Source organism: Hyla sarda, chromosome 13 (genome assembly GCF_029499605.1).
Source record: "Hyla sarda isolate aHylSar1 chromosome 13, aHylSar1.hap1, whole genome shotgun sequence".
Taxonomy (NCBI): domain Eukaryota; kingdom Metazoa; phylum Chordata; class Amphibia; order Anura; family Hylidae; genus Hyla; species Hyla sarda.
The window spans coordinates 48,153,751-48,180,279 of NC_079201.1; the positions used below are offsets into that span (position 1 = coordinate 48,153,751).

The 26,529-nt window shown below is 40.9% G+C and overlaps 1 protein-coding gene across 3 annotated transcripts in view; it reads left to right on the forward strand.

Moving 5' to 3' along the window:
* Positions 1-26,529, forward strand: part of TNRC6C (trinucleotide repeat containing adaptor 6C) — a 178,718-nt gene that overhangs the window by 88,464 nt on the left and 63,725 nt on the right. Inside the window, exon 1 of one of the 3 annotated variants that reach the window (XM_056550085.1) lies at positions 16,622-16,814. The exons of the other annotated variants lie outside the window; for them this stretch is intronic. Coding sequence (XP_056406060.1) covers positions 16,637-16,814 — 178 coding nt within the window. The 5' untranslated portion in view covers positions 16,622-16,636. Of the gene's footprint in view, positions 1-16,621; positions 16,815-26,529 lie in introns of those variants that run through there. 3 annotated transcript variants of the gene reach the window in all.

Genomic DNA, 26,529 nt, shown 5'->3' on the forward strand with positions numbered 1-26,529 from the left:
TCTTCAAAGTGGAAAATTAAATAGAAAGAAGCATATTTTTTAATAACATGCAATTGTAAAGTTATTCTGCATACATTAATCTATAAGATATCAAAAGTTTTTTTGATGAGAGGTACCCTTTAATTCTAGAGCTGCACTCTCTGTCCTATTTGTTGTCGTTGCAAACAGTTGACATGCTTTAGGTCAGCCCACCCCATAACGTCATAGCTGAACTCCTGTAATGCTGGTGGATAGTAGAATTATCCTACAGAAGATTACTGTACAAAGCAAGGTACAAAGACTGTTCTTTCCAAAATGCAGATTGCCAAAAAAAGCCATCAAGAAATACTGTGAGATTTCTGTTGTGAAGCCTGCAAAATTACAAATGCTGTGACTCAGAATCAGTAGAAGAGAAGTAATGCAGTGTACTATTTATATTTACAATACAATAATATTGATATTATTCAGACTCTTTTGGAATTGTGTGGAATTGAGTTTCCACTGCATGAACCTAAATATTGGTGTGAGTGCGTCTTCCGTTGACCCATTCACACTGCAGAATTTCATCGGCAGAAATTGATGTATATTGTTTTAGTGGAATCCCGAAGCAGATTCCCTTTGTTTAAAGGAAAAGTGACACCACATTCGCCCTACCATTTAATTGCTAAAATGCATAGTGATGCCTTTGTAATGTAAATGCGCTTACAGTTTCTTGGTGCACTGGGGGTGGTCACCCAGACCACTCTAGTCTCCTCCTGTAGCCCTGCCGGACCACCAAGCTAGAGCCACCTCTCAGCAGGAAGGCCATGTGACAGTGCCACCAAAACACATCACATGCGCAAGATCTTACATGGGGCTTGGCTCAAAGTCTCTGCTGAGAGGCGGCTCGGGCTTTACAGGAGATTACAAGTCTCTTCATATTCCTTACATAAATATAGCCAGCAAGTTTTGACCCTTCTGTTTATGGCGGCATTAATCCTCTTTGTGCATTAGATGACTGAGAAAACCCTGCACAAAGTGTACACATAATGCAGACACAGCATCACGATTGTATATGATATCCACAATAAGAAAAGTGCATATAAGTGTGAGTTAAAAGGTCTAACAGACAAATGAGTATACATGTGGGACTTGTCTATATTCTTCATATTATCATATAGCTCATTTTTTGGGGGCCGTAATCAGCTGTTAGTACCATTTTGGTATTGAACAGATTCATTTTTTCGGGGATATGATGTTTTAAAAAATTCAGTGGTTTTGTATTTTTTTTTTTTAACGTTAATGCCATTGACTGTACAAAATGTCATATTTTAACCCCTTAAAGGGGAACTCCGGTGAAAAACTTTTTTTTTTTTTTTTAAATCAACTGGAGCCAGAAAGTTAAACAGATTTGTAAATTACTTTTATTAAATCTTAATCCTTCCTGTACTTATTAGCTGCTGAATACTACAGTGGAAATTCTTTTCTTTTTGAAACACAGAACTGTCTGCTGACATCATGAGCACAGCGCTCTCTGCTGACATCTCTGTCCATTTTATGAACTGTAGAGAACAGCATATGTTTGCTATGGGGATTTCCTTTTACCCTGGACAGTTCCTAAAAATGGACAGAGATGTCAGCAGAGAGCACTGTGCTCATGATGTCAGCAGACAGCTCTGTGTTTCAAACGGAAAAGAATTTCCACTGTAGTATTCAGCAGCTAATAAGTACAGGAAGGATTAAGATTTTTTTAATAGAAGTAATTTACAAATCTGCTTAACTTTCTGGCACCAGTTGATTAAAAAAAAAAAAAAGTTTTTCACCGGAGTACCCCTTTAACCCCTTGGGGACGGAACCCATTATGACCCTAAATTTGATTCCGAGATTGTTTTTTCGTGACATATTCTACTTTATGTTAGTGGTAAATTTTCGGCGATACTTGCATCCTTTCTTGGTGAAAAATTTGAAAATTTCATGAAAAATTTGAAAATTTAGAATTTTTCTAACTTTGAAGCTCTCTGCTTATAAGGAATATGGATATTCCAAATAAATTATATATTGATTCACATATACAATATGTCTACTTTATGTTTGCATCATAAAATTGATGAGTATTTACTTTTGGAAGACACCAGAATGCTTCAAAGTTCAGCAACAATTTTCCAATTTTTTGCAAAATTTTCAAAATCGGAATTTTTCAGGGACCAGTTCAGGTTTGAAGTGTATTTGAAGGGTCTTCTGGTTAGAAATACCCCATAAATGACCCCATTATAAAAACTGCACCCCTCAAAGTATTCAAAATTACATTCAGTAAGTGTGTTAACCCTTTAGGTGTTTCACAGGAATAGCAGCAAAGTGAAGGAGAAAATTCAAAATCTTCATTTTTTACACTGGCATGTTCTTGTAGACCCAGTTTTTGAATTTTTACAAGGGGTATAAGGAAAAAAATCCTCTCAAAATTTGTAACCCAATTTCTCTCGAGTAAGAAAATACCTCATATGTGTACGTCAAGTGTTCTGTGGGTGCACTAGAGGGCTCAGAAGCGAAGGAGAAACAATGGGATTTAGGAGAGTGAGTTTTTCTGAAATGGTTTTTGGGGGGCATGTCCCATTTAGGAAGCCCCTATGGTGCCAGGACAGCAAAAAAAACCACATCGCACACTATTATGGAAACGACACCCCTCAAGGAACGTAACAAGGGGTACGGTGAGCCTTAACACCCCACAGGTGTTTGACAACTTTTTGTTAAAGTCCGATGTGTAAATGAAAAAAAAAAATTTTCCACTAAAATGCTGGTTTTTCCCCAAATTTTACTTTTTTACAAAGGGTAGTAGGAGAAAAGGCCCCCCAAAATTTGTAACCCCATTTCTTCTGAGTATGGAAATACCCCATGTTTGGACGTCAAGTGCACTGCGAGCGAACTACAACGTTCAGAAGAGAAGGAGCGCCATTGAGTTTTTAGAGAGATAATTTGTTTGGAATGGAAGTCGGGGGGGCCATGTGCATTTACAAAGCCTCCCGTGGTGCCAGAACAGTGGACCCCCCCACATGTGACCCCATTTTGGAAACTACACCCCTCACGGAATGTAATAAGGGGTACAGTGAGCATTTACACCCCACTGGTGTTTGACAGATCTTTGGAACAGTGGGCTGTGCAAACAAAAAATTTTAATTTTTCATTTTCACGTACCACTGTCCCAAAAATCTGTCAGACCCCTGTGGGGCGTAAATGCTCACTGTACCCCTTATTACATTACACGAGGGGTGTAGTTTCCAAAATGGGGTCACATGTGGGTATTTATTTTTTTGCATTTATGTCAGAACCGCTGTAAAATCAGCCACCCCTGTGCAAATCACCAATTTCGGGCTCAAATGTACATGGTGCGCTCTCACTCCTGAGCTTTGTTATGCGCCCACAGAGCATTTTACGCCTACATATGGGGTATTTCCGTACTCAGGAGAAATTGCGTTACAAATTTTGGGGGTCTTTTTTTCCTTTTACCTCTTGTGAAAATAAAAAGTAAAGGGCAACACCAGCATGTTAGTGTAAAAATGTTTTTTTTTTTACACTAACAGGCTGGTGTAGACCCTAACTTTTCCTTTTCATAAGGGGTAAAAGGAGAAAAAGCCTCCCAAAATTTGTAGTGCAATTTCTCCCGAGTACGGAAATACCCCATATGTGGCACTAAACTGTTTCCTTGAAATACGACAGGGCTCCAAAGTGAGAGAGCGACATGCGCATTTGAGGACTAAATTAGGGATTGCATAGGGGTGGACATAGGGGTATTCTACGCCAGTGATTCCCAAACAGGGTGCCTCCAGCTGTTGCTAAACTCCCAGCATGCCTGGACAATCAGTGGCTGTCCGGAAATGCTGGGAGTTGTAGTTTTGCAACAGCTGGAGGCTCCGTTTTGGAAACACTGCTGTACAATACGTTTTTCATTTTTATTGGGGGGGGGGGGACAGTGTAAGGGGGTGGTTTATGTAGTGTTTTACTCTTTATTAGGTGGTAGTGTAGTGTAGTGTTTTTAGGGTACATTCACACTGGTGGGTTACGGTGAGTTTCCCGCTAGGAATTTGCGCTGCGGCGAAAAATTTGCCGCAGCTCATACTTGAAGCAGGAAACTTGCTGTAAACCCGCCCGTGTGAATGTACCCTGTACGTTCACATGGGGGGGGGGGGCAAACCTCCAGCTGTTTCAAAACTACAACTCCCAGCATGCACGGTCTGTCAGTACATGCTGGGAGTTGTAGTTTTGCAACAGCTGGAGGCACTGGTTGGAAAACCTTCAGTTAGGTTCTGTTACCTAACTCAGTATTTTCCAACCAATGAGCCTCCAGCTGTTTCAAAACTACAACTCCCAGCATGCACTGTCTGTCAGTACATGCTGGGAGTTGTAGTTTTGAAACAGCTGGAGGCACACTGGTTGGAAAATACTGAGTTGGGTTCTGTTACCTAACTCAGTATTTTCCAACCAGTGTGCCTCCAGCTGTTGCAAAACTACAATTCCCAGCATGTCTGATCACAGAAGGGCATGCTGGGAGATGTAGTTATGCAACAGCTGGAGGTACGCAACTACAACTCCCAGCATGCCGAGACAGCTGTTTTCTGTGTGGGCATGCTGGAATTTGTAGTTTTGCAACATCTGGAGTGCTACAATTTAGAGACCACTGAACAGTGATCTCCAAACTGTGGACCTCCCAGATGTTGCAAAGCTACAACTCCCAGCATGCCCAGACAGCAAACAGCTGTGTGGGCATGCTAGGAGTAGTAGTTTTGCAAGATCTAGAGGGCAGTATAGAGATCACTGTGCAGTGGTCTCTAAACTGCAGACCTCCAGCTGTTGCAAAACTACAAATTCCAGCATGCCCACACAGCAAACAGCTGTCTGGGCATGCTGGGAGTTGTAGTTTTGCAACATCTGGAGGGCTACAGTCTAGAGACCACTATAGTGATCTCAGACTGTAGCCCTCTAGATGTTGCTAGGCAACTACTCACCGGCTTCCGTTGCATCTGGGAGCCGTCCTCTTCTGCCGCATGCCGCCGCCGATCTCAGTCGCCGACCGCCGATCCCCGTCGCTCCGCTGCCTCCTGGGGGGTAAGTGGACTCCGGCGCCGCTCCTCTTCATTTTCCCAGTTCTGCCCCGCCTATTGTGGGAGGGCAGGACGGGGAAAACGAAAGTAAACCCCTCCGCCCCTAATCTGCTATTGGTGGTCGCGTCTAGACCACCAGTAGCAGAGATAGGAGGGGTGGCAACTCTGCCACCTCACTCCTATCGCTTTAGGGGGATCGTGGGTGTTTTAGACACCCACGATCCCCCTTCTATTCCGGTTCACCATAGACCCGGAATCGGCGCAAATCGCAAGTGTGAATTCACTTGCGATTTGCGCCGATCGCCGACATGGGGGGGTCTAATGACCCCCCTGGGCATTTGCACGGGGTGCCTGCTGATAGATATCAGCAGTCACCCCGGCCCGGTCCCCGCCCGGCGCGCGGCGGGGGCCGAAATTCCCACGGGCGTATGGATACGCCCTTCGTCCTTAAGTACCAGGACGCAAGGGCGTATGCATACGCCCTTCTTCCCCAACAGGTTAAGGACCAAGCCCATTTTCACCTCAAAGGGGTACTCCCCTGGAAAACATTTTTTTTAACCAACTGGTGCCAGAAAGTTAAACAGATTTGTAAATTACTTCTATTTAAAAATCGCAATCCTTCCACTACTTATCAGCTGCTGTTTGCTCCACAGAAAGTTCTTTTCTTTTTGAATTTCCTTTCTGTCTGACTACAATGCTCTCTGCTGACACCTCTGTGCATTTTAAGAACTGTCCGGAGCAGGATAGGTTTGCTATGCAGATTTGTTCCTGCTATGGACAGTTCCTAAAATGGACAGAGGTGTCAGCAGAGAGCACTGTGGTCAGACAGAAAGGAAATTCTAAAAGAAATGCTGTCATCTCTGCTTGTCGCGGGAACTGCACAGAGTAGAAGAGGTTTGCTATGGGGATTTTCTTCTACTCTGGACAGTTCCTGAGACTGGTGTCATCAGAGAGCACAGAAAAGAACAACTCAACCTCAGCAGTTTATTAGTACTGAAAGGATATGGATTTTTTAATAGAAGTAATTTATAAATCTGTTTAACTTTCTGGAGCCAGTTGAGAGATATATATATATATATATATATATATATATATATATATATATTAGTTTTTTTTCCGTGATAACCCTTCTTAAGCTTCTTTAAATTCCTCTAAAACTTTTTCTTCTATATTCCCTATGTAACAAATGATCAAACAAAGGATGTGACTGAACCATAACCAGAGTAGCATCCCTTCCAAATGGGAGAGGCATAGAAATATACCTGAAGAAGAATTATCATTTTTATAATTACAATCCTATCTGCCATAGAAAGGGGGAGTACAGACCAGATATTAAACATATTTTTATTTTTTTAAGAAACTGTTTCAAATTTATTAATGAGTATTCTTTTGTTTTAAATTTTTATTGGATTTTTTTTTGAAATTTACAACAAAGTAAAGATTGGCCAAAGAAAACAACGTGGCCAAGGAACAATACATAATAAATATAACACAGTTATATAAATGTTACTAAAGCAATCACTCAGCTGTATGTAGAAATATTAATTTGCTGTATGTAGAAATATTAATTTGCTGAATCATGTCTTTGGATGTTGCGGATATTATAGACATATCCGATAGATCATTATTGGTCATCTTGAAAAATAAAAACGTCACATAAGAAGTTTTAAAGTATTTTATAGTCATACCTATAACTCTGCAGCGAAGAATAGGATTTTTCATGACTAGATCCCGTAGTCCTCCCCTCTCTCGTCACAGAAAGACTCACCGGAAATATGTGCAAAGTGTGACACCCAGTAATCATAAGTAGTAATGGGTAGTTAGAGTAGTACCATTTAATAATATAGGATGAACATAATTTAATGGAATGGAACCCAGAACAGCATGAAATCTAATAGTGATAGAAGTGATGTGCATGGTTAATTAGCAACACCTAGGCCAAACGCCTTCATAGCATACAGTGAAAGGATTGAGTGGTGTCCCAGAGATTGGGTCTGCAAATTCATATAAACTTTTTAAATGTTGTTAAACATTGATCTTTTGGCAATAAATCCGGTCTGTTCTGTACTTATTAATGCCTTAACGATGCAGGACGTATATTTATGTCCTGCGTTGGCTCTGGTTATGTGAAGCTTGCTCAGGAGTAGGGATCGACCGATATTGATTTTTTAGGGCTGATACTGATAATCTGTGACCTTTCAGGCCGATAGCCGATAACTTATACCGATTATTCTGGTATAATTTATTGGCTATTTCCACACACCCCCACCCCGGCCCCGCAGAAGCCGCTCAGATCAATGATTTAAAGCGGGCGCTTCAAATCAATGAACTGCAGCTGCTTTTGAGGGGCTAGAGACCGCCGCCCACTTCTCTCCCCCTGCCTGTCCTGGGGTCCTTCCTAGTCCAACCACCTCCGCTGCCCCATTGCCTCCCCATCCCAATGGGGCAGCGGCGGTCACTGGCCGGGGAGATGGGGGCGGAGCATTATCTGCATACCGGCAAGGTAATTGCCGATACCGATAATGTCCAAAATCGTGAATATCGGCCGATAATATCGGCCAAACCGATAATCGGTCGATTCCCTACTCAGAAGCTGAGTTTGCTTCATACCCGGCAGGTCCCGGTTGCTATCAGCAATCAGGACCTGCAGCAAATACCAGACATTGCCAATCGGGCTGATGTCCGGTATTAACCCTTTAGACGCCGCAATCAAAAACGCCATCTAAAACGGGAGAAAACAGTTGCTGGTTAGCTCAGTGGGCTGTTTGGGACTGCCGCAAAGAAATCCCAAACAACTGAGAGGACAGTGGGAGGCTTCTTACCTTGCTCCCCACAGTCCGATTGTCGCTCTGCTGCTCCATGCCTTAGATCCAGGCTGGAGCAGCAGAGCACCTATAACACTGATTAATGCTATAATATGGCATAGCATTGAACAGTGTATTCAATCCAAGGATTGTATGTAATAGTACCCTATGGGGACAAGAAAAAGTGTTAAAAAAAAAAAAAAAGTTCTTAATAAATGTGATTTAACCCCTTCAGTAATAAGTTTGAGTCACCCTCCCCCCCCCCCCTTTTCCCATTTAACCAGTGCTCGTGTAGTTCCGCTCAAAGAATGAACATGTTCGTTCTTTGAGCTGAACAATTTCAGTGGTGGAATTGTCAGCCGCTGAAATTGCTCAGTGTGAACGAGTCTCGCGGAAGACCCATTCACACTAATGTTAAAGATCACCACATGTAATTCCGATCGCAGAATTCCGCAGGAATGCCGTAGTGTGAACAGATCGCTAAGGAATCGGGGCATACCTGTACGCCCTGCGCCCGCTCCTGTGCTATATAACGCAGGGTTACGCGGGTCGGTCCTGGCGGCTAATGATAGCTGGGATCCGTGGCTAATACCAGAGATCACCGATCGCGGTGATGCCCGGTATTAACCCTTTAGACGCAGCAATCAAAGTTGATTGCCGCATCTAAAGTTAAAAAAAAAAAAAAAAAAAGCATTCCCGACAGCTCAGTCGGGCTAATCAGGACCACCGCGGTGTCCTCATCAGCTGTGAGGACACGAGGAGGGTCCCTACCTGCCTCCTCGTTTTCCGATTGCCAATTCACTGCTCCATGCCTGAGTTCCAGGCAGGAGCAGTGGACGGCTGATAACACTGATCAATTCTGTGCATGTTATCGTCCCCTATGGCGGCTATAACAATGCAAAAAAAAAAATAATAAGTTAAATGTGATTTAACCCCTTCCCTAATAAAAGTTTGAATCACCCCTTCCCATTTAAAAAAAAAAAAAAAATTATAATTTAATAAATATAAACATGTGGTATCGCTGCGTGTGTAATTTTCAAACTATAAAAATATATTGTTTTGGTACGGTCCCTTTTTATACAATAAAAAAGATTTACCGCCCGTATGCTGAAAAATAAAAGTTATTGGGGTCAGAAGAAGACTTTTTTAAACGTATTAATTTTCGTGCATGTAGTTATTTTTACCAGAAGTAAAACAAAATCAAACCTATATAAATTGGGTATCATTTTAATTGTATGGACCTACAAAATAAAGATAAGGTGTCATTTTTACTGAAAAATGCACTGCGTAGAAACAGAAGGCCCCAAATTTTGTCCACAAATATATACAGTCATCGCTGTAAATATTGGCACCCCTGAAATTTTTTAAGAAAATGAAGTATTTCTCACAGAAAAGGATTGCAGTAACACATGTTTTGCTATACACATGTTAATTCCCTTTGTGTATTGGAACTAAACCAAAAAAGGGAGGAAAAAAAGCTAATTGGACATAATGTCACACCAAACTCCAAAAATGGGCTGGAAAAAATTATTGGCACCCTTTCAAAACTGTGGAAAGATGAGATGGTTTCAAGCATGTGATTCTCCTTTAAACTTACCTGGGGCAAGTAACAGGTCTGGGCAATATAAAATCACACCTGAAAGCGGATAAAAGAGAGAAGTTCACTTAGTGTTTGCATTGTGTGTCTGTGTGGGCCACACTAAGCATGGACAACAGAAAGAGGAGAAGAGAACGGTCTGAGGACTTGGGAACCAAAGTTGAGGAACAATATCAACAATCTCACGGTTACAAATCTATCTTCAGAGATCTAGATTTGCCTTTGTTCACAGTGCGCAACATAATCAAGAAGTTTGCAATCCATGGCACTGTAGCTAATCTCCCTGGGCGTGGAAGGAAGAGAAAAATTCATGAAAGGTGTCAACGCAGGATATACCGAATGGTGGATAAGCAGCCCCAAACATGTTCCAAAGATATTCAAGCTGTCCTGCAAGCTCAGGGAGCATCAGTGTCAGTGCAAACTATCTGTCAACATTTAAATGAAATGAAACGCTATGGCAGGAGACCGAGGAGGACCCCCACTGCTGACAGAGAGACATAAAAAATAACTCCTATAAATAATTTTCACTAATATAGAAAATAAATTTTCACATAGAAAATAAAAATAAAATCATAAGCTTTATTATACAGACATGATAATAAAAAACATGAAAATAAGGATTAGTAACAGACTGAAAAAATGTCCAATGATCAGATATAAGATGTTCTCTTGGAAGGTAGTGCCAGTAACAGTTGTATATGAACAACAAGATATATAATGCCACAAGGTGCATAAATGAGAAAGGCAAACACAATAAGTACAATACAAGAGAAGAGGCAATGTGGTTATGCAAAATGATCTGTACTGTGTTGTGGCAGCTGAGATCAATAGAGAATGAAGGGCCTAAGTACAAGACCAGAAAAAAATGTAAGGGCACTGGTCCACTTATACCAACCGCAATTCTCTTGAAAAAGCCACCACAGCACGTACAGAATCACCACGTTATACTCAGTGTATCAGATCAAACACAGCCCCTACGCTGTTTCGCCACCCGCTTCGTCAGGGTAGCAAAACTGCATAGGGACTGTGTGTGATGTGATACAGTGAGTATAACATGGTGATTCTGTACATGCTGTGGTGGCTTTTTCTTGAGAGCAAGACTACATTTTGCCAAAATGAACTTGAGTAAGCCAAAATCCTTCTGGGAAAACGCTTTTTGGACAGATGAGACCAAGATAGAGCTTTTTGGTAAAGCACATCATTCTACTGTTTACCTTAAATGGAATGAGGCCTACAAAGAAAAGAACACAGTACCTACAGTGAAATATGGTGGAGGTTCAATGATGTTTTGGGGTTGTTTTGCTGCCTCTGTCACTTGGGTGCCTTGAATGTGTACAAGGCATCATGAAATCTGAGGATTGCCAACAGATTTTGGGTCGCACTGTACAGCCCAGTGTCAGAAAGCTGGGTTTGCGTCCGAGATCTTTGGTCTTCCAGCAGGACAATGACCCCAAACATACGTCGAAAAGCACCCAGAAATGGATGGCAACAAAGCGCTGGAGAGTTCTGTAGTGGCAGCAACGAGTCCAGATCTAAATCCCATTGAACACCTGTGGAGAGATCTTAAAATTGCTGTTGGGAAAAGGCCCTTCCAATAAGAGACCTGGAGCAGTTTGCAAAGGAAGAATGCTCCAAAATTCCGTCTGAGAGGTGTAAGAAACTTATTGATGTTATAGGAAGTGACTGATTTCAGTTATTTTTTCCAAAGGGTGTGCAACCAAATATTAAGTTAAGGGTGGCAATAATTTTGTCCAGACCATTTTTGGAGTTTAGTGTGACATTATGTCAAATTTGTTTCTTTTCCTCGCCCCTTTTATGGTTTAGTTCCAATACACACAAAGGGAATAAACATGTGTATAGCAAAACAATCCTACAATACTACAATCCTTTTCTGTGAGAAATGCTTCACTTCCTTGAAAAATGTCAGGGGTGCCAACCTTTACGGCCATGACTCTGTGTGTGTGTGTGTGTGTGTGTGTGTATATAGATATACTGAAGAAGGACTGATTTTGGAGTGGCAATCAGTCCTTTTTCAGTTAGGCTGCACTCGCTCCCTGCCTGTCAATCAGACAAGCGGGAGCGAGCGCATTGGCTCCCCGGGGGGGGGGGGCAGCTACCCTTAAAGGGGTTAAAAAGAAAAGTAAATAAAAAATAAACATGTGGTATCGCCGCGTGCGTAAATGTCCGAACTCTAAAACTATTATGTTATTTAAACTGCGCGGTCAATGGCGTACACTTAAATTAAAAAAAAAAAAAAAAGGCCAAAATTGCATATTTTTTGCCACTTTCAATACCCTAAAAAATTTATAAAAAGCTAACAAAATGTCCCATCAAAACAATGGTACCGATAAATCATGGCGCAAAAAAATGAGCCCTCATTTTAAATAAAATAAATAAATAAATGTTAACAAATTTTGGTGCATGTCATTTTTACCCAACAGTGTACTACATAGAATCAGAAACCCCCAAAATTTACTAAATGGCGGTTTTTCCAATTTTGCCCCACACATTTTTGTTGTTTTTCTGGTTTTGCGGTAAATTTTGTGGTGAAATAATTGATGTCATTACAAAGTAGAATTGCCTCTAGGTCTGTAGGCGCAAAATTAAAAGCATTATGATTTTTAGAAGGTGCAAAAACTGAAAAACCCTGTGTCCTTAAGGGGTTAAAGGGCCAATAATCACTGCAAGCCTTGCAGTTAACACTTTGGCCAATAACTTGGCATCTGCATTAAGCAGCGATGTTGGCCAAAAATATTCAGCCTTCAAGGGGTCCCCCCCCCCCCCTTTGAGTTCCCCGCTCATTGAGTCTGGCAATTTACCATTTTCACAGGATTCCTCCCAGGGGCAGAACGACTCTTACATGAACCCTGTGCTGATTTAAATTCCTCAAGAGTAAAAGGCCTATTCAGCTCATCTCCCTGCATAGGGCTTATTTTTGGGAAATGTAATTAAAAAAAAACCTTATATTCTCACATCTGAATTTTTCCCCTTTGATTTATATAGCTCATAAAAAATGTTAAACTCCTCTCTAATTAATTCTGGATTATTTGTAAGTCAGTTGGATAGTACTAATTTGTTTGGTGCAATCATGAGCAGTCACTAATCTTGAGAGCATCCTATTAGATTTTCCCTTCACCACAAAAGCTTTTTAGCATTGGAAAAAGAAAATATATGTTGTACTTTTTTTATTTGACAAGATTTTATTATTTTTTTGGGCCTGGTCAAGAGACTTAAAGGGGTTCTCCACCAGAAGGTGATTTTAGTACATACCTGGCAGACAGAAATGGACATGTTTAGGAAGGATCTGCGCTTCTCTTGATGCAAAATGGCCCATGTTGTGAGATTACCATAACACTGTGGCCAACTTTTTGTGAACTGGTATTTCCTATTTGTCATTTTTTTTCTTTTTTTGACTACAAATCCCACAATTCCATTTTCCTCCCTCCCACACATCAGCCACCCCACCCATTGAAACATAAATGAGCTGCATCCATTCAAAAGACCTGTGGTTTTCAGTCAGGGTGCCTACAGCTGTTGCATTAGTTGCAGATTGATCTCTCTACCACCAAGAGATCGTTCCACCAATTGAAGCAGACAGGCTTCCTTTCATCAGCTGACTAGTGAGTCAGGTCTCGGCCGCATTGCAACCTGGGAAAAATCTGAGATAAATAATTTTGTATGCTGTTAAAAATAAATTTTGGGGTGAAAATCACATACGAATTGTGAGAAAACCGTCACACACAGGTACAGACACTATATTATAAACTACACTAACTTTACAGCCCCTGTAGTATAGTGAAATAAAAAAAATTCCTGGAATACCCCTTTAAAGCTCACATACGTGCTTTAAAGGGGTATTTAATAAATTCTCTTTCTTTCTGATTAATTATTTCTCAATTAGTTTTCCTCTCACCAAAAAAGCTTTTTTTGTGTATTTCCCTAAAAAGTAAACCTCTGACATGCCCTTTCATCATGTCCCAAACTGTCTGTGCACTTGCTGAACACTGATTAACAGACCCCCCCCCCCACAAACACATCACCCCATATTTCCTATACTTAGATCCATTACTACAGGGACATGGTCAGATATAGCTCTCATACACCAATGAATCTATTTATCCAAGCAAGCTCCCATTTCATTCCCCCTCAATACGGGATGCTAACAAGAGTTTTACTAAAGCAGGTTAAGACCTCTCTCTTTGGATAAAGTTCCCGCCATAAGTCCAGCCAACCTACTTCTTCAGCAAATTTTGATAATTTAGTCCGGTATTGGGACGGACAGAGGGGAATAGGCCTAGAACCTTTTCTGTCTCTATCCGGCTCCATTACACAATTGAATTCTCCACAAATATAAAGTCGGTACTTTTTCCAGTTCAACCTAGAACCCCATTAACTCATTCAAAACCACAAGGGAAAAGGGGGGAGGGATGTAGAAATTCTGTCAATAGAAAGATATATCTACCTGTACTAGACTTGAAAACCTGCAGATTAATATTTTTATGCACTTACAATGAAACTCCTGATGAATAAGTAGTATGAAATTGATGAACTGCCCACCTTTTCTTTACTTTGAAAACGGTTTCATTAGTAATATGAGTCCCCTGACCTTTCTTTCCAAGAACAAAATGGGCTGTCTCCACAGCAAACAGAGGGGAAAAGTTTTTTAGGCCAAAAGTCTCATCAATCCATTTGGTTCAAAACATCTTCATATCTCCATCATCCTCCACCCCTTCAGAAAAACCAATGATTCGAACGTTATTTCTTCAGGCACGTTCTTCCAGATCTATACATTTATTTCTTAAAAGGCTTATACCCCCTTTTTAATTGAGATGCTTCCCTCAACCTTAAGAATTATCTCCTTCATTTTTGGTACACATTATTTTACTTTACATTATTTTGCTGTCACGCCCCCTCCCATAGGCTTGCATTGAGGGGCGGAGCATGACGTCACACGGGGGCGGAGGTGTGACGTCACATGCCGCTGGCCCCGTGGTCGCCGGTAATCAGACCCGGAGCGAACATGCTCCGGGGACTGATTTTAACTGGGGTGCAAGAGCCCAGCGGGACCCCCGCGATCAGGCATCTTGTCCCCTATCCTTTGGATAGGGGATAAGATGTCTAAGTGCCGGAGTACCCCTTTAATAAACATCCCAAAATGTCATTTTGATTACCTTGAGGGGTGAAGTTTTTGTAATGGGGTGATTTTATAGTAGGTTCTAACATCGAGTCTACTACTAACATCAGGTCCATAAAAATACCTGATTTTGACATTTTCTCCAAAATTTGGGAGTTCTTCACACAAAATTGCCGAATGTGTTGACCAAAATTTACCACAAACTTTAAGTACAATAAGAAAAATGTGCAGATGAGTAGAATTTTTTTTTTTTCGGATTAACTGATGCCAAAAAGTTTAAACAATATATAAATGACTTCTATTTAAAAATCTTAATCCTTTTAGTACTTATCAGCTGCTGTATACCACAGAGGAAGTTATATAGTTATTTTTTTGTCTGAGCACAGTGCTCTATGCTGACACCTCTGTCCATGTCAGGAACTGTCCAGAGCAGGAGAGGTTTGCTATGGGCATTTGCTCCTATTTTGGACAGTTCCTGACGCGTACAGAGGTGTCAGCAAAGAGCACTGTGGTCAGACAGAAAATAACTATAAAAATAGAAGTCATTTATAAATTTGAACTTTTTGGCACCAGTTGATTAAAAAAAAAAATGTTTCCCACTGTGACTCTGATGGGTTTTATAACAGCAGTGAGTGTCTCTAAAGGGTTAATCTAACAATAGGTGTTTTTTTATAATGCTTTTAAAACAACGAGTATACTTTGATATTTGATTCTTGGTCGTCTTGGGTAATAACCCTTTCTTAGTGGTTTTGGATAGAGAATGAGCTTAATGTTTTATCCACTGATGGCAAGAGTAGTGGAGGGGTTAACATTTGATTCTGTGGTGCGGAACTGGGTTACTATTGTATTCCTTGGTAGCCTTGAGTAAAAGAGAGGGTTAAAATGATGTCTTAAGCACTCTCCTCCCTGGACTTCAGACAGAATTCCTGCTGTGTCCTTTCTGCCAAGAACAGATACTTTGCAAGTTTTTTATGCTAAAAAAATTCCATAAAAAGACAGTATATACCTATAAAGATGTTAACCACTTTGTGTTCTAGTTCTGAATCTCTGATTGTAAAAGCTTGTCATATCTGCTTATAGTACTACCTTACCAAGTCAATAGGGTCTACATGACCAATCTGACTCTGCATTGTGCCTTCCGCTGTAGACGTTAACGCCTTCAGTACAAATGAAGACACGATCTTGTATTATGGGGAGTTATTATATCGTTTGAATCGATGGAGGTATTCCAGGACTCGGATTATGCTTAGAGATCTCCGCGTTCTGCACATAGGTAGCAGCGTGGGCTTGGCTGAGTTTTGGTAATGGTTAAATGTAAAGCTGTTGGAAGAAGTAACATCAAGGAACGTGAAGCGTTGCTTTAATATTGTTTTAATGACTGATGGGACATATTGCAGTCAGAGGCCATTGTACTTTTCCAGCCGGGTGGTTGGGGTGCGCAGCCTGTCATGTATTGTTTAAGCCCTCTATGTGGCACATGTATAAACAACCCTAGCTATGATGAATGCACTTGTGTTGTGCTGCTCCAGACTTGGGAGATGGAGGCTGGTAAGTGATTACAGTGACTGGCACCCTGCCAATGTGCTTATACATGCGGGGCTTGTTCCGAATGTTAAAGCTAGAAATGCTATGTCTGACTCTAGGGCTGCTTGTAAGGAAGCCTACGAAGGAGGAGGCACTGGAAAGGGGGAGATGAAGCTGAGCGAAGAGCATGTTAGCAAGACGCCAATTGCCAACATACCTCTGTTGTTTTGGCTGACTTTCAAACTGGGGGAAGGGGGGATGAGATGCAGAGTTAATTGTAAAGGGGTCCCAAAGTGAGAATGTTTTGTGACACATGAAAGAATTTAGAAGGAAGGAAAATCGGTTTAGTGTCAGATGCAATTACATAATCAAAGCCTTAAAGAGTCTGAGGCTGTTGATACCTTCACCCAATCTGGGGGAGGGGGGAGTGACCGTGTGGTGTGTGTGTGTGAGTGAGAGAGCAAGGGGGAGAGCGAGGGAACCTCCCTGTAAGGGCATTTCCAAATCCAGTGCAGCAAAGGCCCAAATGAGCTTGCAGGTTGTCCGGTCCCAGGCTTGCACAGAGGTTTTCTTGGCAGAGCTACAGGATGAGGCTTACACTGTGCACAAGCGACATATTGAAGCCGAGAGCCTGGTTGCAGAGAGAGGCAGCTCTGCACACAATGTAGCGTTTCCTAGGATGGTTGGGCGTCACCTTTCCTCAGGTATTTCACTCCCTGTCAGCCCTCCCTACCCGCTTCTCTCTTCCTCTGCCCCAAGGCCACAAAAATATTGTTAGCAAATTGCTTGAAATTTGTATATTACATAATGTCTCTCAGAGGAAGCAGCATTCAGAGCTTTTTTGGCTCCAGTTCAGGTTTGAGAAAATGGCGTCTTCACAAGCTGAGCTGCTTTCCACTCATATGCTGCTAAGGAGCAGAACAAAAAAAAAAACGGAGAGATTCAGTGCTGCGTTTAGCGCCCCTTAATAAGCTGGCGCTGATTTAATTGGTTACGGCTTTCACCGTTCTTTCCCCTATAACCACTAACTTGAACGTCGTATTTGTTTACTCATGCTTCAGGCTTTGTGACAGGAAAGGGGTTGTTTGTTTACTTCAGCACTGAAACACATGCGTCTGGGGCACCAAGGGTTAATGGAAATGTCTGATGTTTCTCTTTTGCCGTCTGTATAATTTTTCTGAAGAAATCTTCCCACATCAGAAAGTTGTGTTTTTGTACATTCATAGTGGTCATAGTAGGTGTCCCAGTATTCTGGAGTGCAAAACATACCGTACATTACCAGGGGGAATGTCTCTAGAAAAGACACAAATTGAATGCCTGGATATGGACGTGATTTAGGGAAAAGAGAAGATTGCCATGTTTCTTGACCAAATACAGCTCTCTTAATTGATTTACAGTTGTTGCCCCTTAAAGGGGTACTCCAGTGGAAAATAATATTTTTCTTATCAACTGGTGGCCGAAAGTTTAAACAGATTTGTAAATTACTTCTATTTTAAAAATCTAATTCTTTTCTGTCTGACCACAGTGCTCTCTGCTGACACCTCTGTTCATGTCAGGAACTGTCCAGAGCAGGATAGGCTTGCTATGGGGATCTGCTCCTACTCTGGACAGTTCCTGACATGAACAGAGATGTCAGCAAAGAGCACTGTGGTCAGACAGAAGAGAAATTCAAAAAGAAAAGAACTTCTTCTGGAGCATACAGCAACTGATAAGGGCTGGAAGGATTAAGATTTTTAAATAGACTTAATTTACAAATCTGTTTAACTTTTTGGCACCAGTTGATTGAAAAATACATTTTCCACTGGAGTACCCCTTTAAATCGTACCTGTTCTTTTAATCCCTTAAGGATGAAAGAATTTTTCTTTTTTGCACTTGTATTCTCGGCTCAGTTTCCCCCTCAGTTTCTAACAGCCATAACGCTTTTAATTTTCCACCTGCATGCCCAAATGAGGGCTTATTTTTTTGCACCACCCATTGTACTTTGTAATGACATCACTAATTTTACCACCAAATCTACAGATAAACAAATAGTTTGTTCCGCAAAATTGTAAAAAAAAAAAAAAAAAAAAAAAAAGCTAAGTTGCATGATTAAAATGATACCCAACTTATATGTAGGTTTTATTTTACCACGAGGAAAACATTTTAGGAAAATTTGTATGCTTAAATGGGCACTCTCATTAAAACTAATTTTTGCTATTATACTCCTTATGGTAAATAAAAAATCTAATGTACTAAGTTTTTAATATATTTTGTGTTTAAAAAAAAAAAAAAAAAAAGCTTACTCTAGGTGTCTCCCTACTTGTCCAAGGTACATTTTTCCCCAATCTTTTGCACAGACTTTGGACTCCTGCTGGCCTGGCAGAAGACGAAAACCAGGAAATGCTGAGGGGTCTGTGTGCAGTCTTATCCAATCAGAGCTCATCTCACACACTGAACTGCTCTGGGCTGTGTGTAGCAGAGTGAGGGAGGAAGTTCTCCCCTGTATGGCTTCAGATGATGTCATGCCTGCTGGGTAACGCCCCTTCCCAGTCTGTGAGACTGAGCAGAAAATACAGAGCAATATCAAGGTAGAAAGCCTAAACCTAATAACTATAAAGGCAGGGGGTAGTTTGTCATGATGGGGGCAGTGAACTGAGAGGATTATAACATTTTATAAGATCATGAGAGGTACTCTTTAAATATTTTCCTTCTTCTGACCTCTACATTTATTTTATTTTTTTTGTATACAGAGCTGCCCTCTGATCCATAGTTCTTAAGAATGTCCTGATAACATTTTTTTTAAGACAGAGTACGAGTACCAGTACTATTTTTTGAAGAATACCTCTCATGATCTTGTAAAATTTTATAATCCTTCCATTTCTTTGCCCTCATCATGATAAACCACCCCCTGTCTTTCTTTTAATTATTTTTATGTTTTCTACCTTTAAAGGGGTATTCCAGGATTTTTTTTATTTGACTATGCTACAGGGGCTGTAAAGTTAGTGTAGTTCATAATATAGTGTCTGTACCTGTGTGTGATGGTTTTCTCACAATTCTTCTATGATTTTCACCCCAATATTTATTTTTAACAGCATACAAAATGACTGTTGTCACAGATTTTTCCCAGGTTACAATGCGGACGAGACCTGACTCACTAGTCGGTTGATGACAGGGAGCCTGTCTGCTTCAATGGATGAAGGGATCGCTTGGTGGGAGAGAGATCAATCTGCAACTAATGTAACAGCTGTAGGCACCCTGATTGAAAACCACAGGTCTTTTGAATGGATGCAGCTCATTTATGTTTCAATGGGTGGGGTGGCTGATGTGTGGGTGGGAGGAAATGGAATTATGGGATTTGTAGTCAAAAAAGAAAACTGAAGCAGGAAATACCAGTTCACAAAAAGGAGCCACAGTATTATGGTAATCTCACAACATAGCCATTTAGCCCTGAGACAAGTGCAGATCCTTCCTAAGCATGTCCATTACTGTCTGCCAGGTACGTACTAAAATCACCTTATGGTGGAAAACCCCTTTAATATTGCTCTGTATTTTCTGCTCAGTCTGTCAGATTCACAGACTGGGAAGGGGCATTACCTAATCATCTAAAGCCATACAGGGGAGAACTTCCTCCCCTGGCAGAATTAACTCTTTAGATGCAGCGAAAATCAGTTGCCTGTAGCTCAGTGGAGCTGATAGGGACCACTGTGGCAAAATTGCAGGGTCCTCATCAGCTGACAGGACAGGCAGAGGGTCCCTACCTTCCTCTGTCCCTTCTGAAAAAATTGTGTGGGGGGGGGGGGGGCGGAGGGTAAAGTTTATAAATATGAATAAGCTCCTCTACTAATAAGTTTATACTAAAAACCTTTTCCCATTTTTAAAATAAAATAATTAAAACATAAATGAATGTGTAATCGATTGTGTGCATACATTTCGGAACTAAAATAGAACGTTAATGAAACCGCCGCACAGTGAATGGTGTAAATGGTAAAAAAAAGTCTAGAATGAATTACTTTTGGTCACTTCATATACTCTAGAAAAAAAATTTTCATTGCAATCAAAAAGTTCCATCAAAACTTGATCATGAACATGAGTCCCATCAAAATTGTACAGATAAAAACGATTGCAAAAAAGGGTGTTCGGGTCAAAAGAGGATGATTTAAATTTTTTTTAATTATACTAAAATTAAGCAAAGAGAGAAAAAAAAATCGTGCAGCTCACAATTTTAATTTTTGAGGTTAACTGGACCACCACCTATACTCAAAGGTGCATATATAGAAATAAGCATAAAGAATAAACTGCTAGTCCTCAGAAAACCTCAAAGTCCAAAAAGAGATGACTAGGTGCACTATGTCAATCTGGTCTACCCGTATAGATGAACCGCATATACTCCAAAAATGTATCTAAAGCTAAATACATGTTGGGAGATTATATTAATGGACTAATACTAAACATTAGAATATATCCAACATGAATATAAAAAGGATAGCATTTAATATAAACAATAAAATATAGTTAATCCACAAGGGCACTGTGGTCTATTAGATATAATACAATAAACATGAATTTTAAACCCATAATGTTGCACCTCCTATTTGATTCCAAATACAGATCATAAACTGGTTCCTAGATAAAGATTTTACAGTCCGATCTTTGTATTGGCTCCACATGCACAGCACCAAATATATCTCCGGAGATGCAGATTTATGACTTTTTTCTTCACAGACTCTCTATTAAAGGGGTTCTCCGCTGAAAAACATCTTATCCCCTATGCTTTGGATAAGATGTCTGATCGTGGGGGTCCTGCCGCTGGGCCGTGCGTTGGGGTCCGGAACATGGAGCTTGGAGCTTCCTCGTTCGTGATGTTCCCTGCCCCCTCTATTCATGTCTATGGGAGGGAGCTTAACTGCTAGTATGTAGCCTCCTCCCATAGACATAAACGGAGAGGGTGTGGTGGCTGTAGCCGCAAGTCATCTGGCATGGAGTGGAGTTCGTTCCGTGCACGGATGACTGGAGTGCTGCACCAGAGATCGCAGGGGTCACCAGCGGCGGGACCCCCGCAATCAGTCATCTTATCCCTATCCTTTGGATAGGGAAGATGTTGTTTATCGGCAGAATACCCTTTTAATTTACAGGCTTGAACCAAGTACAAATAACATCTTGTGCACAAAAATGTCATTTAAACTTACAGGCAATTCTAGATACAGAAAATGTATTTACAGGGCATATTGTGCACGGTAGGCTCATTGTTATCCATTACATCTGTTGCACAAAGGATTTATTTACAGATTACAATACAAAGATACATTTTTGATCGATTTTTTTAAATTTTTTTTTTTTTTTTTTGTATATGCGGTTCATCTATATGGGTAGACCAGATTGACATACTGCACACAGTCATCTCTTTTTGACTTTGCAGTTTTCTGGGGACTGACATTTTTCCTTTCACTTTAAAATAAAACAAAACCTATATAACTTGGGTATCATAGTAAATTAATAAAGAAACGAAACCTCCCAAAAGTTGCAACATGGCATAATTTTTTGTTTTAACTTTGCCCCACAAATATATACATATATACATATATATATTATATATACATATATTTTGGCCGTAGATTTTGTGGTAAAAGTATTCATGTCATTGCAAATTACAATTGGGGGGTGTGAAAAAATAAGCCCTCGTAAAGGTCTGTTGGTGGAAAATGGACAACTATATGGCAATTATAAGCTGGGGAGGAAAAAACAGAAGTACAAAAATAAAAAATCACTACATCCTTAAAGGGTTAACCTACATTAACCACTATCTGTAACCAGTATTCTGCTAAAAGTAATTTCAATTATATTTTGAAGTGTATACCTGCTTGGCAGAGTTGAAAACGGAAGAAACAACAATAGCATAACTTACTAAGTTTTATATTGTAGGTCTTCACAAACTCACAGCAGTAACTTCTTTTTACCCGTTAGTTGTGTACAGACTAGGAGGCAGAGAGTTCTTAATTTGTTAAAATCTTTTAATATACCGTAGTTGCTCAACTTAATATCCCTAATAATATCCCAGACCCATTAAATTGAATCCGAAGGAGAAGGTGCATTTAACCCCTTAACGACAATGGACGTAAATGTACGTCATGGTGCCGTGGTACTTAACGCACCATGACGTACATTTACGCTCCACCATAACCGCAAGCACCGGACCAGTGTTCGCGTCATGCGGGGCAGGTCCCGGCTGCTGTCCGCGATCGTGCGGATGTCCGCCATTAACCCCTCAGATGCCATGATCAATACAGATCACGGCATCTGCGGCTGTAAAAATGTAAAATAAAAAATTAGAAAAATCCCCTCCCACAATAAAAAGGTAAAACGTCCGTTTTTCCCTTTTTACCCCCCCAAAAAGCGTTAAGAAAAAAATAATTAATACACATATTTGGTATCGCCGCGTGCGGGAAAAGTCTGAACCATTAAAATATATTAATTATCCTGTACGGAGAATGGCATAAAAATAAAATTGGTCTGGTGCTTAAGGCCAAAATGGTCCTGGTCCTTAAAGGGAACCAATCATCAGATTTTACCCCATATAACGCTTGGCAAAGCGTTATATAGGGTAAAATCTTTATTTTCATCATTCCTGCCCCCAGGGATGGTGAAGATATGAAGTTATAAACTAGTCACCGCCGCCGCCGTAAGTAGTCACCTGGGCGGGGAGCTCCTCTCACCAACTCCCGTTCTTCGACTAGGAGCGACGCCCCCTCCGCTGGATTGATGGGCAGCATCATCGCTCTGCTCCATGAGCGGAACGATGATGCGGCCCATCAATCAAGCGGAGGGGGCTTCGCTTCCGGACGAAGAACGGGAGTTGGTGAGAAGAGCTCCCCGCCCAGGTGACTACTTACGGCGGTGGCGGTGACTAGTTTATAACTTCATATCTTCACCATCCCTGGGGGCAGGAGCATCCCCCGGGGATGGTGAGGACAACAATTTTACCCTATATAACGCTTTGCCAAGCATTATATAGGTTAAAATCTGATGATTGGTTCCCTTTAAGGGGTTAAACAAGGCAGAAAAAATTCAGACACCCGGATAGCTTAAAGGGGTTATCCAGCAAATGGAATAAAAAAAAACTCAGATAAGCATAGGACATTAAACTTGCTTCTGTTATTCTATTGTAACCTTTTTTTCTCCTGTACATGGCTCTGATGTGCCTTTATGTGCCTACTTGTTCCTTTCCCTGCAGGCTGTCGTTAAACTACAGGTCCCAGGATTCTTTGCTGCTGCTCTGCACTCACTTGCTCCTAACTGCCATATCTAGGCAACCATTCCCATACTGCTTTCACATGCTAGACACCTGTTATATGGCCCGGTCCTTTCACAATACTAATAACATGGTAATTTACTGGCGATCAAGATCTGAGGAGATGACGGCATTGGTGGGTTTGGAGCGAGGGGGAGGGAGGAACTGTCGCTATACGCTGATGACATCTTGTTTTTTCTGGAAAAACAAACATGTCTGCCCAGAGTAATAGAGGTGATTGAGGAGTATGGAGATTAAAGGGGTACTCCGGTGGAAAACATTTTTTTTTTTTTAATCAACTGGTTCCAGAAAGTTAAACAGATTCATGAATTACTTCTGTTAAAAAAATCTTAATCCTTCCAGTACTTATCAGCTGCTGTGTACTACAGAGGATGCTCTTTTCTTTTGAATTTCTTTTCTGTCTGTCCACGGTGCTCTCTGCTGACCCCTCTGTTCATATCAGGAACTGTCTAGAGCAGGAGCAACTCTCCATAGCAAACATATTCTGCTCTGGACAGTTCCTGACATGGACAGGGGTGTCAGCAGAGAGTTCTGGAGTTAGACAGAAAAGAAATTAAAAAATAAATGAAATTCCTCTGTATTTTACAGCAGCTGATAGGTATTTGATAGATTAAGATTTTTAAATAGAAGTAATTTATAAATCTGTTTAACTTTCTGGCACCAGTTGATTTAAAAAAAACGTTTTCCACTGGAGAACCCCTTTAAGTATAAATTGGTCAAAGTCAGTACTGTCAACGTTGGGAGAAGAAGAGCTAGCATCAGATTGTGGCGTGAGAGTCCTTGGTTAAGAAGACCATTTCACCTACTTGGGAATACAAATCTTAGCGAAGTTGGAGAATCATCATAAATTAAATTTAAACCCATTAATAAGTAAAATTGAAAAAAAGCCAGGGTCTGGAATGAATTTAAGATATCTAGAGCCAATAAAATAGTACTAATTAAAACTATAATAATTCCGAAATTGCTGTAAGTATTCGGGTCTTCACCCATATGGTGTGAAAACGGTGTCTTTCCAAAAAATTATTAAAATTTTGAATTCCTTAATATGGGGAGGAAGAGGACTCGTAAAAAAAAAAAAAAAAAAGAGAGAGATTACTACTGTCTACCACGGGGCAAAGGGGGTATGTCACTCTCGGACATCAGACGGTACTTTCTAGCTTCTCAGTTATATGATATAAGTGAGTGGAGAAGGTTCTCCTTTTTTGAATTTTTGATGGGGAAATGTCAGGGTAGATATGATAGTATCTTCCAAGTACTAGAATCAGGGCAACTGGGTGGGAAAATATGCAGTAATCAAGTAATGGTGGTGAGCTTAGAAAATGTTTGGATTTGGGTAAAAAAAGAAATGGGAATAGGTAGGATGCTTGACACAGCCAGCCTGGAATAATCTACACTTAAGGTAGGAAATTAAATATAAAGAAATGGAGGGATTAAGGAATCTAGGCATTCAAACGGTGAAGGATCTTTGGCACGAAGGTAAATTGCCGGATTGGGAAGTAATTAAATGCAGTAATGAGGTTGAGGGAAGAACATGGTTTGAATATATTAGATTGAGAAGTATAGTTTTGAGCAAAATAAGAGACGGTGAATTCAAATAGAGAAACCAGACATGGTCGCACAACCACAACATGTACAATGATCTAATGCTTCTCAGCAACATTTATTAAACTAACAGGTTGTTAGTGTTCTTTATGATCATGAAGTGCAAGCCCACTAGCCACGTCAAGGCCACCTGTAAGTAGTGGGTCCCTAGCATAAAATGGCATAGCACTGGGCGGCGACCACCACTGCCGCAACACCAGTCCCCACAGGGGGAATGACCAACTGGCAGAGCAGCCCCAATGCCACTCAAACCAGTCCCAGGGCGGCGTCTTCCTATAGACACTGTGCTGCGGCAGCAATGGACGCCGCACAGCACCACATCAGTGTGAACAAGGTATAAAGGCTCACTTACCATGTGCTCCCAGTCAGACTGGGAGGCTGCCAAAAAGGAAGGGGCCCTGCGCAGCTTCCTGTTAATTTCTATAGGGCTGAGCTGAGGGGGAGGGGCAGAGTGCAGACCAAGTAAAAAAAAAAAAAAAAAAAAAAAAAGAGAGGGGGATAGTAAACACAATGTGAATTCAAATAGAGAAAAAAGACATGGTCGCACATCCACAACATGCACAATGATCTGATGCTTCTCAGCAACATTTATTAAACTAACAGATTGTTAGTGTTCTTTATGATCATGAAGTGCAAGCCCACCAACCACATCACAGCCGCCTGAAAGTAGTGGGTAATGTTTCTTTATTTGTGTTTTACAGTTGTAGTCTCTCCCTTCTTCCATGGCCAGCACTCCACTCCACCCATTCGGCCAAGGCGTTTTTAATTAGCAGGAGACTGCATATGGGTTTTCTCCTAACATTCTCCCAGCCCTCTGGCAGGGAGCACATGGTAGGTGTTCACACTGGTGTGGTTCTCTGTGGCGACCATTGTTTCTGTGATGCCTTGTCTGTGAGGTGATGGTGCCTAGAGCCAGGGGCCTGGCCACTGGGTCGCTCCCCCCTGTGGGCATGGTGTCTCGGAAGCAGTAATCGCCACCCGGCACTACGCCAGTATAAGATTAGGGACCCACTCTGACTAGGTGGCCTCGACGTGGCGAGTGGGCTTGTACTTTTTGATCAAAATGTATACTAACAACCTATTAGTTTATTAAATTATACTGAGAAGCAAGTAGATCAAAATACAAATGGTGGATGTGCAGCTATGTTTCTCTATTTGTGTTTTACAACAATAAGAGAAAGTTTTAGGATAACTCCCGCACCAGTACAGCTGAGACAGATAATGGAGGGTATCATAAAGAAAAAAGTTATGTCCTATATATATATATGTTATTGGGTGATGCCCCAAAACAACAGAGACCGAATAGTGTCAAAAAATGCCAATCTGAGCCGATGGGTAGCAAGATATGGGAAGTAATCTATAAGAGGATTTATCAGGTCCCAGTAAATAATAACCACAGATTCATACAATTCAGTATGGTTTACAGATTATATTATTCTACACAATTCCTATGTAAAAATAGGAATGAGACAAAATAATAGATGCCCCAAATGCATGGGGGAAGAAGCTGGGTTTTTGCATATGGTATGGTC